Source organism: Harpia harpyja, chromosome 8 (assembly GCF_026419915.1).
Source record: "Harpia harpyja isolate bHarHar1 chromosome 8, bHarHar1 primary haplotype, whole genome shotgun sequence".
Taxonomy (NCBI): Eukaryota; Metazoa; Chordata; class Aves; order Accipitriformes; family Accipitridae; genus Harpia; species Harpia harpyja.
This window is the reverse complement of record NC_068947.1, coordinates 49,280,733-49,301,131: the sequence shown is the minus strand read 5'-3', so window position 1 is coordinate 49,301,131 and position 20,399 is coordinate 49,280,733. Positions and strand designations below refer to the sequence as shown.

The 20,399-nt window shown below is 39.1% G+C and overlaps 1 protein-coding gene across 1 annotated transcript in view; it reads right to left on the bottom strand.

Annotated features, from left to right (window-relative positions):
- The window catches only part of SLC22A15 (solute carrier family 22 member 15), a 44,649-nt gene continuing 24,250 nt past the window's right edge, over positions 1–20,399 (bottom strand). Inside the window, exons 7-12 of the mRNA XM_052794607.1 lie at positions 19,297–19,437; positions 18,435–18,520; positions 16,218–16,338; positions 15,177–15,249; positions 11,652–11,840; positions 1–8,563 (exon numbers count right to left, since the gene is read on the bottom strand). Coding sequence (XP_052650567.1) covers positions 8,477–8,563; positions 11,652–11,840; positions 15,177–15,249; positions 16,218–16,338; positions 18,435–18,520; positions 19,297–19,437 — 697 coding nt within the window. The 3' untranslated portion in view covers positions 1–8,476. The remainder of the gene's footprint in view (positions 8,564–11,651; positions 11,841–15,176; positions 15,250–16,217; positions 16,339–18,434; positions 18,521–19,296; positions 19,438–20,399) is intronic.

Sequence of the window (20,399 nt, the reverse complement as noted above, 5' to 3'; positions counted from 1 at the left end):
TTTGCAGTGTTGCAAAAGAGCTTGTTTTTATTGAGAGATTGTGTCAGGGGAAGAAAAGGCACAAAATAAGTTACAAAGACATTAAATGAACTGTATGAGTCAGAGGCAGTATCAGAGCTGTTACAAATCATCTAAAAGTTGGCTTACTAACATAGGTTAGCCTCTACAAAAATCTTAAAAGAAAAAAATATATTTCAAATGATCAAAATCATTCAGAAATTAAGTGAGAATGTAAAGACCACCAATATTAACTTTTGACTAAATTCACCTGGCCTTACCACCATCACCCTCTCTTAGAAGACAGATATCACTGGAAAATATGTAGTATTACAGAATTATTTTTAAAACTCATTTACATTTTATAAATTAAGAACCTGATATTTACCTTTCGTACCTCCAATGAAATACAGTACATACAGGTAAGGCAGTATGCATAGGAAATACATTAAGAAAACAGAATAGGTAAGTGCAATTATTCTGAATATTTCAACATTTGTTATGGCCCCTCACCTATGGTAAAGAACATCTTAAAAAGATGGATCCAACAGCTGTTCACAGAACATATGAATATACCACCATAAAAGGTCTATTGTGGAAAAGCTTATGCTGTCTTTAGTTGCCACTTCTCAGATCAAGTATTCTAAAAACAGACTTTTCAGCAGTACAACTCTGAGTTAACAACAGCACACTAATACAGGAAGTATTTTTTTACACAGGAAGGCTCATAACACTCAGTATTCAAGTAATCCAAATCAAATATTTAAAAATACACACACTAACTATATACAACTGGATTTTTGTTTGACGCAGTGAATCTATTCCCCCCTATGCCCACTTTCCTGTTACTCAACTCTCAACTGGCAAGGACTTTTGATTGTTGGTTCAAATTAAACTGGCATGAGGAAACAATACAAAGTCTACAGGATATAGAGACTATACGAAGATTTGTTTTCATGATGATGCAGGGTTGAACAGAAAGTAGTTTACCCCTTTGGCTGCTCCTCTGGTCAAGTGGAGATCTAAGTTCTGTCTTCCAAAATCAGCAGGGATGCAAATGTAACCAGACACAGAACTCTGCTACAAATGTCTGATTATATCCTTAGGAGTTTCATTTACTTGACCTAAGACAACAGTAACACAGAAAGGGAATACAGTACCAACTACCACTCACAAAAACTGTCAGCTCAAACTGTGAGGACTTGATTTGCAAGAAAACCCTCTACAGTCACGTATTGAGCGTAACTGTTAGGGTTTGGGGGCTGCAGGGTGCCTTGTGTGGGAAGAAGCCCAGGACTGCCCTATGCTGGTTCCAGCCAGCTCAGAAATCATGGAACAGTTGAGGTCGGAAAGGACCTCTGGAGGCCATCTGATCCAACCCCCCTGCTCAAGCAGGGCCACCTACTAAAGCAGGCTGCCCAGGACTATGTCCAGATGGCTTTTGAATATCTCCACGCATGGAGACTCCACAACCTCTCCAGGCAACCCGTGCCAGTGTTCTGTCACCCTCACCGTAAAAAAGTGCTTCCCTATGTTCAGATGGATCCTCCTGTGTTTCAGTTAGTGTCCATTGCCTCTTGGGCACAGTGGGGACTGACCCACTGCACTCCAACGCTGTCAGAGGGGTTTCTGGTACTTCTGCAAAAGCATGTTTAAGAAAGGGCAGTAAATGCCAAGAAAAAGATTACAGTGCTATAGCAGTAGGAGGAAAAAAGGAGAAGACCATGCCAGCACAAGAGGAGCCGAAAGGAGAGGCAGCTGAGCAGGAGAAATGCCAAAGGAAAATCATAGCCTGAGCAGAGGCTGAGAGTAGACTCAGAAGGAGCTACAGCGCCGAAGGGACTGTGGCTGGTGAAAAAACCCACACGAGAGCAGCTGAGTAAGAAACAAGGAGCAGTGAAAGAACAGCAAGCACAACAGACTGGTCCCAATCTCCTGTGCTGCCTGTTGCCTTGCTGAAGGGACTGAGCATAACATGCAGCCAAGGAACTGGAGACCACCATGGGGTGAGAGAGAGAAGAGTGGTGTCTGGAAAAAAGCAGCAGTGTTTTCCCTACATGCTTTATTTTTTCTTTCAACACCAAAACCAGTAACTAGAAGCTCTTTAATTGGCAATAAATTAAATGGATTAAAATTTCCCAACTCAAAACTTTTTATTGCCCCCAAAGAGTCACATCCTCAACCAAGGTTAGTATAAAATTAAGGGCTTCTGGCCCTTCTAAAAGCAAACAGTACACACAGGAAAATCCATGTTCTAAGTGTGTAATTATGCTGCTCCTTCAAAAGCTTAAGTCTTTAAATTTAAAAGGCCCTTAAGAAAAACTTAAAAAACAGAAGGAAGACTTGTGGTCTTTAAGTTATGGATTCCCACATAAATAAAAGAAGGAAATATTTTGTAGTTTCTTAAAAATCAATTAAATACAAAATTGACAAAAAAGCTCAACATAAAGAGGTAGCTTAAAAAAATCAAAGTATTATTAGATTCAGGAAGGACAGGTAGTGCAATAAAAGTATCCATATGAAAAATATACTTCCAATTTCTACATGACTTAACTTTTAACAAGAACAAAATAAAGTTTGGATTAGACTTTGGGGAGTGACAAAGATCAAATACTTGAAACCAGTCTTTTAGAGGCATATGTAAAATCACAACCACAATAAATTCTTTTATCACAAATTGCCCAGCAGTTTTCTGCTCTATAACAACTTTCATCAGTGTCTGCAACACTGATTTTTTTTTTTCCCCCTGACAAACTAACATGAGAAATGCCTGTCTCCCAATCAAGTTTCCATCATTTAAAAACATTTTGTTTGAACACAGATGTGCCAGATAACTCTTATCGGACATCTTTAAGTAAATGTAACTTTCAATATTGGCAAAGGTTTTCTTACTGCCATACTTTCTGCCTGCCTCCTGACAAACTAGGTATAATATGAGCACCTCAGATGTGTTGGAGGGAGGCTGTAACATGCATGCTAAAGACCTGCTTCCTCTACAAACCTTTTGTAAATAAGGGTGGGCAAGTACTTATTTAAACATACTCCCTTTTATAAGCTTGCTGTATGAGAGGACCCTGACACCCCACGGTCCCGCTTCATTCTGCATACACACTGGAGAAAGATTATTTCTTTTAAACCATTCTTCTGGGGGCAGCCAGCTCTTGCTGCATAAACAGTTAGCCATCTGCCTATTTACTGACTGGCAAACAAGCAGCCATGATAGGGCTGACTTGCAGTGAATTCTAGTTGCAATAGGGATTTAAACTCTAGACATTATTATTTAGTAATACCTCAAACAGACTGTGCATTTTATAGAAATCTGCTAGATCCTATGAAGCTCCAGGCAAGCTGTTATTAGCAATGCTCATTTGTAAGGCTGATGAATGAACTAACAAATTCCAGTGTGCAGTTTTTAACTAGGTTTTATCAGTCTTAGAGTAAGCTTTGACACTTCCAACTCAGAAGCAAACAGACTCTGCAGATTTCTCTATAATGGCTACATGGTATAAATTCTGCATGTTCTACAAAACCTACACTTTATCTTAAATCCTTCATTTAATTTCTTTGGTTTCCCAGAAACAAAAGCTACTTAAGTGAACTGAGCAATGAAAGACAAGCAAAAGTAACTCTCTTTCTGTCCCCTAAAGCTCTGGAGATGCTTGTAAATACCAGTTTTAGCAGGTTGCATGGAAGAATTCCAAATGAATGTAGCTAGAACTAGTTTTGGACCATTGCTTTCCAGCAAAAACTGTCTTTGGCACTTATATAATCCAATTCCATGATGTTACTTTACACACAGTCCCGTATCAAGTTGACCGAGGAAATTAAAGACAACTTTTGTAAAACAGGCACTTTAAATTAGAACAGAAAAGTCTGCTCCCCATTAGGCAATACAGGAGCTTTTTTCAGAATGACAGAAACAGCAAGTAGTACCAAAAATAACATGAGAGAGTTCAGTAAATTCAGACTATCAGGGTAAAAGTTTTATCCAGCTCTATTAGACTTAAATAACAGTAGCACCTGGAAAATCTGAAGGCTACAATAGACTGGACAAGGCATTAAAAATACATAGCATGGAAAAAATTCTGTATAAGTTTGTTCACCCTCCAATTCTACAGTTAGATCTGTCACAGGTTTTCTTATGTACGTATCTTTCTTCCACTTAATATATCTCGTAGTAAGATACAAGCAACAAGACTCAAAATACAGCTATACCCTAAGTCTCCCATTTGGTAAACAGCTGAATATAGACATTTCTGATGCAGGCATTAAATGTGTCAGGCCAGACTAACTTCCACCATCAAATGACAGCACCGCTCTTGGGCTTTTCTGACATACTTACTGCAAGGCTCACAGCTTGCATGTGCAGATGCCTAGATTCAGCTGTGTCAAAGAGCATGATCAAAGAAGCTCTAACAGGGTGGGAAAAGGTATACATATCCTTCAGCTAAAACAAAATACTAACCAAATCTGCATTCGGTGATTATGCGGAAGACTCAGGAACAAGAGTTTTAGCTCAAATGTTTCCATTAACACACTCTAGGAAAAGTAAGTTTGTTCCTCACTTTCCCCTTTTCCTAGTACAACAAAAACATTCTCTTGCGAATGGCTTTTATACACTTAGGTGAAATAGGCTGGAAAACGTACAGCTTAACTGCATTCCCCGTGGTTCTGCAAAGGATATTCTGCTAGCCTCTATACATCCATACAGTCTGGAAACCCTGGCATGGATTATGCACTGTGAGCAGAGGAACATGTGGCTGCAATACTTAAAGCCTTGACTGTAACAAAGGTGGTAACTAGCCACAACCTGCTCCATGTTAATTAGGTGTCTCTGGAGAGGTGTGGACATGTTCTTCACTCAGCACCCTGACCTGAACACCAAGTCACCTGTGGCCCTCCTTTAACACAGAACTTCTAAGTTTCTGGTGTGTCAGGGAGTCTCTGAACAGCACTTCCCCAATCCCTAAATGGGGAGCACTAGCTTTGTTTTCAGGGGAAGTAGTTTAAAAAATAAACTTGTCAAATCACTTCCCTATTCTACTCTCTTCAGCCTATCAAGAATAGCCAGGTAGTAAAATCCTTTTAGAAGGCTGAAGTATCACTTCACAAGAAGTTGTGTGACAAAAATGCATCAAATAAGTCTCATCTTCCTGTCTTTCTAAAGGCAAATTAAGTGATGACCAGTTATACAGCATTCTCCAAAACAGGGCTTTACAAATTTTAATGATTTCAGTGACACGCCATTTCATAGAAAAGCTGAGTCCAAAAGAAAACAGAAGTGTTCCACATTTTATAAGCATCAAAAGAAATATTTCATCACTGAAGTAGTAGTGCTGAACAAAGCTGACACTAAAAAGGAAATCACGAAACTAGTGTCCCCAATAAGACATCCTGGAACCAATGCTAGCTCTGAAAGGAGAAGCTTGAAGTCAACACAAGCAGCTAGAAGGGTATTTCCACCCAACGGCTACTATCTTGTGTTTTCACTTACCCTTGCCCTAAAGTGTTTCTGTTGAATCCTCTATTCTTTCAACTCCCTCCAGCTGATTCTCCCTCACACTGTCTCACATGACCTGTCACTCTCCTTCACTCCTAGCTGTATTCAAGTATCACTTGTGAGGTCCCCAGATAGCAAAATCCCAAACATACCTCACCTGAGACAGTATTAAGATCTGACTAATCAGCACCATGGGAAAGCCTCTCTCATCTCTAGCATAATCCCACTAAGTGAGCTGGCTGAAAAAAACAACAGCTACAAAACCAAAGGAATCCAGGGATGGACTTCCCATCTTGGGGGTAGGTATGCTAGTGCCTGCACAACACAAAAACCAACTAACAGTATAGGCTGCTTCGTATACAAAGCTACTCTAGCAAAAAATGTGGGTAAGGTTGTCATACTTCACTCAACTAAAGCAAGGATGTTAGGTCTCAGACTCTTCACATTACAGTATGTCATGAACTGTGGTATGTCTAGTACTGTATTAGCCTCTGCTCTCCAGTAGCTCCTCAGGGCAAGCTTACTGCCCAAACACTGAGATTTATTAACTGGGCCTAGTTGAAGACTGTCACAAAACACAGCTCAGGTCCTGCAGAGAGTGATCTCCTCCACCTGAATCATTACAGCATCCTACTGTTCTAATGAAAGTTATGCTGAGGTGTCCCTCCCATGGCACGACCAGGGTTGCCAGTAGCAGATAATGACAGGAAAACTATGGAGAGAGGAAGGCTAACAGTTCCTGTCTGCCTCTCAGGTGACTTACTCAACCTACCATCCAAAGGGGGACAGAGGCAGCAAACACCTAAGAGAACCTGTTGGGTCTTGGCAGCATGTTAATACCATCAGGCTTACCACTGTTTGCTTCTAAGCAAACAGGTTTCATTTATTTAGAAGCCATCAGCAACAAAAAGTCAGTTTTCCAGCTGTCCATAATTCAAAACATAAATGCAAAACTAAAAAAAAATTCTTTGAACAAATAGATTCAACCTTTCCACGTACCTTATTTGGAGCAATTTTCTTGCATACAGAAGGGCCAAATAAGGCAGAAAGACTAACTGGCTGCATTTAAAAAGTGCCCTGCCACATCTACAACTACTCAACAGTCTGGAAAAAACAAAGTGAAGACTGCAGGCTGGAATTCTTCTAGTGAAGCTCTTAACGCAGATGAAAACCACAACAATACTGACACATTGTCCACAGGGATTGAGGTTTCCAACTTTGCTCACAGTCAATGCCTGGATCAAGTCCAGGCCAAGTGGACTTGTGCGAGTCTGCAGTCTCTGGGCTGCCCTCTGCACCAGCCAGGGTACTGGCCCTTCGTTCAGCATTACAGTTCCCAGTGAACAAAGTTCAAGCAGCTAGCTGCAAACTTCTGATGCTGTTTCCTTTCCTTTCCTTTCAGAGAAAAGGAGCTTCCCAGTTTACCCAGAAACTACTCAGCAGTCAACTTTCAGATTTTTTTTTTTTGATCCTTTTTTTTTTTTTACTTTAACATCCACAAAAATGGCTAGCAAGCCTAACAATATACTTGCTGCCATTGTGCGGCACTTTGCTAGGAACTCCAAGTATAAAGACTAACAAACATTTTATGGAAATCAATCTTAAATAGAATGCCACAGGTTAGAGGATGAAGATGACAATGTAATCAAGAAAACTGAATCCTTGTAAGGACTCATCTTTGTAGCTGGAACATTTCATATGTTCATGTTTCATATTTCAAGATTCCAAATCCCTCTAATGAAGCACTTACAGAAAGTTCAGTGTAATCAGGAGAGTGAAGTTGTCTTCCTCAACATGGTCAAGTAACCAAGTGCTTGTTCAAGCACCTGGTTAAGAAACAGGTAACCAAATTCTGTCTTAAAGAGGTTTGCCTTTTTTTTTTTAAATGAGAACTTTATTTACACACAAGATTTTAAAATAAATACTAGCAGCTTCCTGTCAATAACCCCCAAAATGTAACAGCAACCCATAGTTGCTCTTATCACTTCAGAGTTAAGTTTCTTCCAGAAATAAAGACACAGATAGGTCCACAAAAATGAGCTATATATTCTAACACACACCTCACACACACAGTATGTGATAAATACCTCACCTATGTCCCACCCATGAAACTATATCCTTCACATAATTATTTCACTGCACAGAGAAGTTGTGGAGCTTCAATATTTATGGCAAAGTGAGGGCAAGGTAAAAGTAGGCAAAGCTATAAACAGCAGTGCTGAGATGTGGGGAACATGTGGCAAACGTATGCATAAGACAGCCCAAGAAAATGCTCAGTGGATGAAAAGGGAAAAAAATCAGTAATGCCCTTTATGTCTGCAGGCTTTATGGTTGTTCTTTTCTGTAGTCCCTCCTCCCGGCCTCCCATTATCACTAAGTTAATGCACATGACTAACCAGCTGCACCCTATAACTTTATACAGGTGTCTATGTGCAGATAGAGAAACCTTATGTTCATAGTTGCCTCTCCCCTATTCAATACACAGAAACCATTTTAACATACAGTTTCAGGAATTTGTTCCCACTGGAGTAGCACACAGCACATTGTGACCACTTTCACTCTACAGAAAAAGAACAGTGGATGTTTTCCAGTTTATCAGTTTGTACTGAATCAAAATCAACCACCTTGAAAATAAAATACAAGCATGTGCATTGATGAGCTGTCCAAATCTGTCTAAGCCTAAGTAATTTCCTAGGCTTCAGAAATACATGATCCCACCCTTACTGTCTCACCTGGCTTCAAGTGCAGTCCATGCACTGTCATTCTGAACCACAAGAATTTGAACAGCTGTCTCATATGGAGAGCATCAGTGGTGTAATTAGTCTGAACAGTACTCAAACCCATCTCCTAGTCAGGAAAAACACAAGCACTTGCCCAATTACATTCCCTGACAGGTGAGGTCCCCAGTACTCATCCAGTCAGTCCAGCTGTAAGACAAGTAAGAAAAGGCATAAAATAGACCAGTGTTTCTTCTTTTCATTACTTGATCATATGAGTCTCTTCATCAGCATCATAAAACTCCTCATCTTCACTTCCACTCCCTGCAGAACTGTCTTTGTCTCCAGACTAGAAACAAAAATGAAGTCATTGGTTAGTGCAAAAGCCACTACATCAATCTCAAAATAAGCAAGCATGAACCATTACACTTCTGTTGGAATGCTGGTAGAGGAAAAAAGTAAGAAAAGACAGGTCAAATCACTGTATTAAAACTTCGTAAAAGACATCATGTGAATTAAGATTTCTTTGTGTCCTCGGTTCTTTAAAAGAGAGAGACTTCTAGTGGATGGACTTTCTCTGCTCCATCAGTACACTAGAGAATACATGCAGGAGAGAGACCAGCTAGAACAGTTCTGAAGTGATAATCTACTCCGCTTTCTTAATTTAAGTCTAAGGTCCCTACTCAGTAGTGAGCTACTGGAAACAGGCTCAGAACACACAGGTTACTTGATTAGGTAAAAGCTTCTCCATCCTGAATTATTCTTTCTCCATGTGTACCATGGGCATTTTCCTATACAAGTTTTCAATTAAAAAGATCCCCTGCAATACTAATTAAAGGTGTTATGGAAAAGGGAAAAAAATTACCACTTCATATGTTCAGAAAGTAAACTCCCTATTATAGGCATAACTACTCCAGCCAGAGTCCTTTTAACAACATAATTTATATCATATACCCAAACTAAAGTCAGCTATTACAGCTAATTGATTTTTATTTGGCCACTATAGCATTTTTCCATGAAACCGATACAAATTATTCCAGTTAAAAAGATTCTCTTGCTAATATGAACTCCATTTAGTTTGAGTATTTAGGATTTTTTTTTCCAGTATGCTTGCATCCACCCTAAGACTTCTGCCTGCCTAGTCATATGCAAAGAAGGGTGAGAGAGAAGGTGAAAAATAGAGAAATGGAAATCATGTTCCTGACTGACAGTACCATGCAAGCAAAATCTGTAGCTTTAGATCTGTCTTCAGAGGAGTTTTGCTACAGCGACGTGCGTTAACTGCAAAGGAATTTCAAACAGTTTGAGCACTAAGACCTGTCAGAAAATATAAAGGGAATCATGTTATGCCTTTTTCTGGATTTCTAAAATTATTTGAGGAAAGTCAGGCTATCACTGGATGCTGTCCAACTTGAATATCACATTCATGTATGTTAACAGAGACAAAACCTCTATTCTGGGCAACTAGAATGCATGTTATCTTTAAAGTGGTACAAAAGGACAATGGATTCCACAGGGGGAAATTCAGGGTATGCCAAATAAATTCTACATCTTTCTTATAGCAGCTTTGTAAGACCTCTCCATGGCCCTGTCAAATAGGGTTAATGTTTAGCAGCTTTTCATTTTATCAGTGCTTTCTTTATGAGCTTTAAAATAAAGCCTTAATATGTCACAGACATTCCAGATCCGTAACTTCAGTGAAGATATGATTACTTCAGCCCTGAACCAACGACTTTTTTTTTTATTTGGATTCAATAATTTTAATCCATCTGGGGAAAAGTGTTCCTGAAGAACATTCTCAAATTAATTTTTTTTATTTTGCAGATCCTGTTCAGGTTGAGATTTTTAAGAAGCCTGCAGAAGTGCAAGCAGGGAAGATTTAAACCTGAGAAGGCTGCTTGACATAAGCAAACCAAGTTGTGCAAATACTGATAGACAAACAATACTTGTCTCCTCAAAGGGCAATACTGACCTTACTTGGTTACAAAGGAAAATAAAAATGTGACTTGCCCCGTCTAAGTTGTAACACCTGCACTGTTTGCTAGAATTGTTTTTTGTTAGTAAACCATCTGCACAGTTAAGATGCAATAGTGATGTAATTACCAAAATAACAGCTGGTGTAAACTTGAGGTAAATGTATATGATGGATCTGTGTAACCAGCAAGAATGTGGTGCCATAACACATTATCCAGTACGGTTAAAAATGTCTATAAAATGTGCATGTAAAGTAGCTAAAGCATAAAATTAATTGTTACAGGGCTGCCTCTTTCAAGCTTTCTTCAAGGGTGCTTTTGTCACTAAACTGTACTGTCCTGTCAAGAATTATTACAGCTAAAACTGGTAAACAAGGCAGCATGTTGAAGCCTTTGAAAGGAAGCAACTGTTGTCATTCTAGAAATAAATGTTACTCTGCTTCCTGATTTCTGTAAAAATAAGTTTATGACTAGCTGTGAATCTCAGACTGCTTGACCAAAAATTAATCAAATGAAAGTAAAAGGTGTTATAAGGATCCTGTCTCATCCCAGCCTGATGGGACAACTAACATCTTTTTGAGTTGCCCTTCAAGTCTTCTGACCACTTACTCAATTTTTATTAGTCCATCGATACCTAAAATTTTGGGACTAGGATTTAAACATTAAAACCTTACCCAAATTCAAACACCCACTTCCAGCTCGCTAGCTACTTTTCTCTAATCCTACTCCACTCACAGAGGAGCAGCCATGTAAAAAAAAAAACCCTCCACACGACTAAGATGTACACACCTCAAGAGGTGTCCAGGAGTTTGACAAAATGAAGTATAAAATGACATGAAAAAACAACATTTGAGGAAACCTCACTGAAAAACATCCTGCTACCACATTTAAACTTATGTCTAGGAGTTTTGTAGTTCCAAAGTTTTCAACAAATCTCATTTCCCAGAATCAACAGTGGGACAGATCTCAGAGGTTAGTCTAGCTTCAACCCATTTAAAGACTCTCTAGGATAGACCTAATAATTGACATTGCAGAACAGCCAGTGCAGGTCAGGGCAGAAATACAGTGTGCTGCCTTTGAGAACAGCCCTTCACAAACAGGCTTCTGTTTTCTTTAACATCTAAGGCTTCTCAAACTTCAATGGCCAGCTTTGCAAGAAGCATGCTGCAGCAATCCATCGTAAAGATTAGAGAGGCACAGACACCACCGAGTCCTTTATTCCAAAGGAAAAGATTGTAAGCTTTTGGACTGGAAGGGATGAATTAACCCAGCTATGTTTCAGCCTGCATTTCCAGACAACATTTCAGACATGATGGTAAGGTTACTAAACTATCTTCTGTATCTCCTTGGGGCCTATCCTCCACAGGCCAAGAATCACTATCCTAACCTATTTAGAGTGGCATATTCAAGCTGACAGCTGAAATAAACACAACAGAAAAGTACTAGGAAAAAAAATGAATATACCTGTGAGCCATCTAGGGCTTGCAATGACATCGCTTCATCACCCAGCCTCCAGTACGAGCATACCTGCAGGTCTGAAATAGTTTCTAGCAAAGGGCTGTTTAAGGTCTCTGGCAACAATAAACTTAAGAGCCCAGACAAAAGACCAGTTGCTCCAAACACAATATAAGGCAGAGACCACTGTACAGATTTCTGGAAAAAAAGAACAGAGAGTTAGGTTGAGATTGGTTCCCTCTAGTTCATACTGCATATTAAAGCACTTAACCTTTACAGCCATTCCATGTGGCAAGTGTTTGTGTTCACATTTAGCATAACGGTTACCAATCCTACTGGTCTTTTTTACCCACTATTGTCAATTGTATCTTGTCAATACTATAAGATTCACACAGATTTTGGGAATGGACGTTAAAAAGAAATGCCTGCTGAATTTATATTCAATTCTTGTCCATAACATATATACTTTTTCACAAACGCAACATCACTTTGTAGTAGGGAAGAGATATCACAGAATCACAGACACACTGGTTGGAAGAGATCTCCTGAGGTCATCTAGGCCAACCACCTACTCTACGCACGACTACAGCCAGCACTAGACCGGGTCAATCATAGTTTTGTGTAACCAAGTATTGAAAAAGCTCCAAGGATGGAGATTCCCCCTCTGAGTAACTGTTCCAGGGCTGCATTAAGCCTCTCAAAAAGAATATTTTCCAAATTTCCTATCTAACCCCCAAGCCAAAACTTGTGGCCATTGACCCCTGCTGAACTGTTCCACACTGCTGGGAAGATCAGAGGTGCAATATTCCCTCAAAGCCATGTGCTCTAGGCCCCTGACCATCTTGGTTACCCTTCCACTGGGCTCTCCCCAGATTTTTCAACATCCCTCTAGAACTGGGAGGCACTTAATCTGTGGGCCACATACTGAATTTGGCCTGATGTAGCTCAGCGTGAAGTTTGCCCGTTTGTGATGAGAGGACACTGCTAGCTCCCATTTAACTTGCCATCCTCTGTCATACCTTGGTCTCTTCCAGCAAGGCTGCTACTCAGCCAGTTGGTTCCCAGCCTGTACTGACCATGTAATTGGTCCACACCAGAAACAGAATTTTACTCTTCTTGTTGGCCTTCATGGGACTTCTGTTGGCCCAAAAGGTCCCACTGGACTCAAGATCTACCATGTGGTGTGCCAATCACTCCTCCTTACTTTCCATCCTCTAAAAATATGAGGAGGATGTATTCTGTCTTATCTTCCACTTGTCACCAGCCACCAAATACTGAGCCTGTCACTATCCCTTTGAGCCTGGTGGTCCATGCAACATTCATATCTAGTATTCCTTTCATGCAGGACACGCTTCCTCAGCTTCCAATCAAGAATGCTGTGGGACAGTGTCAAAAGCCTTACAAACCCCTTTTCTGCTCTCCTCCCTCTCCTCATCCATATCACCTTCTGCAACGAAATAGCTGACTATCAAATCAAACTGGCTGAGAATGAATTGTCCTTTGTAAATGCACGTTCACTGATCCTGATTACCTTCTTGGCCTTCACATGCTCAGAAACAGACTGAGAGGTCATGTCCCAGAGACTGAGTTTGAGCTGCCTAGCCTGTAACTTCCTGGATCCACTTTCTGATCTTAAAGATGCACATAGCATCAGCTTTTTTTTTTCCCCACAGTTATCAGTGACCTGTCTCTACAACAATGGTTTGTCACAGATGATGGACACTTGCCTCACTATCACAGCCAGCTCTTTCACCACCTCTTAGGGAATCCTATTCCATGGAAGGAAAGCTTTCAACTTTAAGTGTTCTTGAACCTATTGCTCCTCCACTGTTTGCTGGCCCTCTGCTTCCTCAACTGTGCTGATATGCACAGAGTCCTGGGGTCAGGCTTTGCCTATGAAGACTAAAGCAAAAGCGTTAAGTATTTCAGCTTATTCCATCTCATTTGCCAATAGGATGTCCATCCCATTCAACGACTGGCTAAACATTTTCTCCAAATTTCCTTTAGCTGATAGAATCCCTATTTATGCTCTGTGCTAGTTTTAGCTTCAACTGAGCTCTGGCCCTCCTGTTATCACTCCTGACAGCCTAAGCAATGTTTATACTCCTCCTTTGATGTCTGTCCCTGTTTTCACATAGCTTGTTACAAGCAAAACTACACTGGGGAAAGGTGTATGCAAAAATATGAGTCATCTACAATATAGCTCCAAAATGTGTACATTCACTTTCAGACAACCAGTAAAGTAGGCTCATTTTAAAAAAGGCAAGAGTTTAGCTGTTTGTTTCAAAAACTCACTTTGTATAGTAAAGAGCAATTCTAAATTGAGAAAGTAACAGGCTGTGATCAAATTCAAGAGCAACATTTCATCTCTTAGTTCAGCAACTAACTTTTCCCATTCCTACCCTTCTTATAAGATCCCCAGACAAAAGACACTGAAAAAATGCATTAAAATAGTTGAAGAAATTCCACAACACAGAAATAGTTCATTCTTTCCTCAAATCAACATTCATTCATTATTTAACCAGAGCTATTTTCACTTTCATGGGACCCCTTCAAACATGATGATCCAAGATTTGTGTCTCCTGCAGTGCCAAATCTCTGCCAGATACAACATAATGGATGCCCCAACTGCTACATAAAAGCTGCCTATTACATCTGCCTGGGAGACCTGCACCAGTCTTGGCTTTGCCTGTTGTACCCCGGAGGTGCTCACACTCTCACCTACCCCATGTTTCATTCTGCAGATTAAAAGGCTCACTGTGCTCACCTGCCCTTTTGCTGCCCTTCTGCCTGACCTAACAAGATGGCAAATGGCAGAGAGGAAAGTTATTCCAGGTGAAACCTGTCACATTAAAGGAATTGTCACTTGACCTCAGCAAGCAGTTTGTGTGAAAAACCAGCACACTCTTTTACCTGCATACACATGAGACGATGAACATAGAGGAAAATAACAGTATCATCCCCATGTTTCATTCTTCAGAATTTTTCTTTGCCTTGACAGACTGCTGTGAAGTTTGTGCTCAAAAACCTTGCCAGTATATCAGGTCTCCACATCATCATCTTCATTCATTGAAAGATGAACCACTTTGCTGATAATTATAATCCATGGATATTCAATGAAGTGTACTTATGGCAAAACTAATTTATTCTCAGAAACACTTAGTTATTAAGCCCATATGCTTTATCTTGATGCAGTAGATCTTTTAACTATGTGGGTTTTTTGCTATTACTTGCTTCAGGCTTAAAATTGGGTATCACCATCTTGGTATTTTGAAAATACTATATTGCTAAAGTCCACTAGCTAAGTCCCAAAATTCTTACAGGACTTAAAATACCCGAACTAAATAATGTTGAGTTTTTGTCTAATCACACAGAATATATTGCAATGCCTTTGGCCTACCACAATACTGTTAGGACATGAAATTTACATATCTTAGTTTATATACATAATTTATCCAAAATATTTCCACTTCTATAAGCCTCTGACACAGAGTCACAAAAAAACATATATAACAGTGAGAAGTTCAGACAAACCAATGAAGGGACGAAAGGAGCAATGATTCCACCAACACGGGAAAACATGGAGCAGGCACCCATTCCAACATTCCTAAGAAGAAAAAAAAAAAATCATTAATCAGTGACATTTGCATAGGAGAAATTATGACTTGAAAAGTGCCAATGAGCAAAGAAAAAACACCCCCTCAGTCATGACCCTGACCACATTAACTGGAAAAGAGAAGTCAAATATAACTGAAAGCATCCCAAGACAGGAATTAAAACATACACTTTGTGCTTAAAGAGAAGCAAAAATCCTCTGCGCATTCAGAATTCTAACATACACACACATATAGAGAGGCAAAGAAAGTGCAATTTCAGTTAATGCATCTTGTCTCTGCCTGAAACTTTGGCTAAGTTCCTTTATCCAAATCCTATGTATCAGCAGATTTGCCCACCTATGAAAAACACCACAGTATAGTTTCACTGGTGGCTGATCATCAACAATAACACCTGGTTAAAATATCTATTAAAAATTGGACCCATATGATAGATGCTTTTGTCTGCTCTGTCAGCACAAGCACAAGGTACATCTGCCTCTAGTGAGTGAAACTTTACTGTTGCTTACATATAGCCTATGAAGCATTAAGTTACTTTTACAAAGCTTATTGACCAGTCATCTTCATGTTGCTGGTTAAGCAAGTGTGAATGTTTAATAGAGTTGTCTGGCTTATAAAGCACTGAAAAAGTTACAGATATCACTCATTAAAGAAATATCAGCAATACTATTGTCATCCTCATTAGTGGAGAGGGGCTGTGGGCATACCAAGCAACCAAAGGACTGTTTTACTGTTATATAAAGAATATGGTTAGTCTGAAGAGAACACTGCAAATTTGAGGGAGGAGGAAGTGAGAAGAGGATAAAGGAAGAAATTTTGCATATAGAACTACAGATAATCATTATAAATAACTGAAAATCTCAAATGAAAAGGTACAGTTAATAGAAAAAAAATAGAGAAGTAAAATGTGATCAGGTAAGAGAACCAGAAAAATGAAGACCTTAAAATTAACTTGTGTTACCTGATCACTGTGGGATAAAGTTCTGATGTGTAGATGTAGACAATGTTAAATGCAGCACTGATTGTCAGTTTCCCCAGCAAAGACAGAGAGCGACTATTCACCACTGCGAACACTCCAGTATCTGATAGAGAAAATGTGACCCTTGTAAGGCTTTCGAGCACTCAAATACATCTCTATAATCATTTAAATCACACAACAGTACGGAGTAAAAAGGAATCTACTGAAGAATCTGCTATGGCAGCCAAGCGTTCTTCTATTAAAGGACAGCATCTGTCAGAGGTGATCTGTACCTTCAGGAGAACTCAAAACTCGAGAGAATCCAAGGAGCTTTCTTTTAGGCAGCAATGGCAGAAATCATCCAACATAATTTATATTCTATGTCTACAGATTTATTACCTTTATCTGTGCAATCAAATTTGTACAAAGAGGAAAACTCTCCATCTAACACACTGTGAAAAAATAACTGAAAAAATGGATTTCAAATTCACAGCAGACTTGCTAACTAGCCCAAAATTGTTTCCATTCTATTAAATATAATCTAATAGAAAAAGACTGGGTTAAATGACTGAACAGTCCCAGAGACTACAGAATGGAACTATTGCTCAATACCAGAAAAAAGAGAAACTGAGTTTTCCTTTCCTTGTCCTTGGTGTTCCAGTAAGTGACATCTTTAAAGCATTGAAATCCTACATTAAGGCTCTACTAGAATATCAAATTTTAGAAACGTAAGATAAAAATCCTATAAACATAGTAAAAGCTGAAACTAAAACTCAACATTTTCTGAGTCTACCACTAATAAAATACTGAACTTGGAAGTAGTTTAAGAATAGAATAACGGATACATTTTTCAAAAGTGAGCAAGGTTGTTTTACTAAAAAGAGCCCTATTCAGTGTCAATTCCATAGTATGATAACATGCTTCTAACATTATTACTTTAGAAGAAAAACAAAAGACAAGAAGATGCTGCAAAGAACCATACCAAATATCCCACCCAGCTAAGTTTTGTCTGAACAGCCAGTGCTTATTCACTTATACCAGGCACATCAGAACATGCATTAAATGCCTACCAAGGAAGGCTACAGCATAAGCCATAACTGCTTTGAACAAATCATGCTCAGTAGAGACAGGTGCTTGCTTCTGGCCAGTTAGCCATTTTGCTTCCTAGGGCACTTAGCTCCTGGCTGACTTTGGCAGTTCAGCACAGCTGATTTCCTGGGGTCTCACAGTTCTAGACTCTGAAAATCTTTTTCTTTTCACATTGTACTTCGACTGATACACAAAAACTACTTGATGACTGGTATCAGCCTAACCAGAATATCTCTGAGTGTCCAGGGTCTAGCATCTGGAATATTTCTGGAAACTTGAGTTGCAGCCCTTTAAAGAAAGTTTCACCTATTAGACTCATTGCCACCTAAAACAGTTTATGCACTCTCTCATCATAAATATTTAATATTTTTGAATCATGCTTCAAACATTTGAAGCATTTTCTCTCCTTATGACATGTGTTATACACGCACAAATCTTAACAAGCTGAGATGAATTTATGTAGCTAGTTTTAAAAGGAAAAATTGCTCACTTTGCAGTTTTGTTTCTATTGTTTTGAAAAACATTGAAAAATGAAGAAATGAATGTTAGTGTCCCTTTACAAAAAAGATATTTCGTTTCACATTTCTTAAAGACCCCTTGCTTCAGAAGACTTTCAGACTGCTCTCTGAACTAAAAGTTATGTGGCCACATTACTAATACCACAATCACAGCAGTCTTGAACATTACAGAACAGTGAGGAAAAGATGGAAACTTGCCCCAATATTAAATTCTTAGGATCTTTTGGCATTGGTCTTTCACTTGGAGAGATACATACAAGTTGCATGGGTACTACTTACACTGACATATCATTTGGCTAATGAGATACCCCAAGAAACATGATTCTTTGGGATTAAGTCAGAAACACTGGAAAGGAGTGATTGATATGATCAGAAGTAAATGGCAGAATCCAAAGACAAAAGTTGAAATCCAAACCTTTCTAACAAGATTTCCTTAAGATTTTAGGAAGGCTGCTGCTTATCCTTTTTGCAAGTTAGCTTCTCTGGCTTCAAAAATTGAGACTCACACGTGGTATGAGCGTAATCTACTGGCAACCATCAAATTCTTAGGCTGTAGGACACTGTATTTACCAATTTTTAATCCCATACTCCAGAAACGAAAGGAAATATTTACCTTTCTTTTTAGGAAGAAACATGACAATAAGACAAGCCAATCCTCCCAGGAACAGAAACGCACTCAATGTTCGCTTCCGACCAAACCTGATGTGCAAGGATAACAAAGCTTTATTCTGCATTAGATCTGTAGTTTGCAGAGCAATGAGTCCTCTAAATTCACGTTGTCTCTTTATTTGCAGTTGGAAATTCTGAATGTCATCTCCCACAAACACTTCCTCTCACACTGTTTTTAAACAAGTTTCTATTGCACTCTTAAAATGAGCACCAAGAAGCCTTTATGCAGTGGCTGACAATTTCTAGGATTTTGATTTGCTTCCCGCTGTGTGTGCACATTTGTAAAGCTCCTCAGGAGACACGTAGAGAAGAGATTGGGAGGTGAATTCTACAAAAAGTGAAAGACATTGTCCAGAGTATCATGGCTCAGGAAAAGGCTAAATATCTGAATCAACAGCTCTGCTCACACACTAGTGCACACAGCAACTATTACACGAAACCACACGATAGCTTCAGCTGAGTTTAGTTGCAATAGCTTTGACATAACAGTGAGAATGGGGATTACAAGACAGAGGTGGGAAGAACGCCATCTTGTGTTAGCATGGAGTCAGCACAGCTAGGTTCTACTGATCCAGGAGATCAGCCTCATCTATGAGCCAAATTCAAATGGCTCATTAATAAGTGAGCTACTGAGAACAAGTTAAACTGTTACTTGAAATAAAGATATATCAATGGCACTTTCGGATTGAAGCAGAAAGCCCCACACGACAGATACAAGCTAGGAGATGCAATACACAGGAAACTTATCTTTGAGAAAAATTGTCACAAAACAAAACCCTGAATGGGTAAATAAATTTCATACTTACCATTTTTGGTTAATCAAGTAAATACATATTGGGTATGCTGGGATTTCTATCAGCCCTGAAAGGGCTAAATTGGCATAAATACTTCCACCCAAGTCACCCACATTAAGAGTAAGACCATAGTAAACCAAACTGCACACAAACCTGCAAAAGACAGAAAAAGAATAAAATCAAAGATGCTGCTTTGCCTGCCAAATCACAGCACTGGTCTGGCACAATACACTATAAACTATATTTAGTGTTTCAGAAGATAGGTCTAAAATGTTTCTCTAGAAGCGCACGATGCTTTCTAGGTAAAGAAACCATTTTGTCTCTCCACAGACCCAATTCCAGACTTACAACTCAGTTAAACTTAAGAATACACTTAAGAAGAATGTGCATAAACCAGAATAAAGTTAAAATATGATCATGATTATATTATTTGACTTGAGGAATGATGTCTTTGTCCTTTTTGTTTTTATCAGGTTTCACTTTCATCCATACTTTTCCAATTGTGTGCAAACCCGTTCTCAAACAGTTCAGATGACACTTCCACCTTCTTATAATTTCTACACCCTGGTCCAGTTTTATTCACTCTCCAATTCTGATTTTTCACTTTTCTTTTGTAACCCTGACTGGCTGTTGTCTTTACAGATAGGAAAGGAACAGGTCACTAATTCATTCTGCAGGAAATCAGCAATTCTCATTTAAGGAACAGAAAAGTCAACTATTCTGCAATAAGCATTTGGAAAAGCAACAGGAAAACAGCTCTATGTTGTCTGCTGACAAAATAATGCCATTTGTTTTTTTCTTAATCAATACATCTTCCCCAAATATATGCATTATAAAAGCAACTATATGAACAGTAACTCCAGAGGACTCACATACTACATCATATATAAAGGTTTATTTCAAAGTAGCAGCAAAAGACTCAGGGCTAGCAGAACTATCTGAAACAAAACAGGGACTTTTGGCATTAAATTTCTGCTAGTGACTAGAGGTAGCATCATGGGTTCCTGCTCCTTACTACAGCAACTGCTAGCACTGGCAGCACCTTCTCTTAAGAAAATAAACACACTCATTAGACAAGGTAGACCACCCACCTGCTAATGGGCTCCTTACACAGA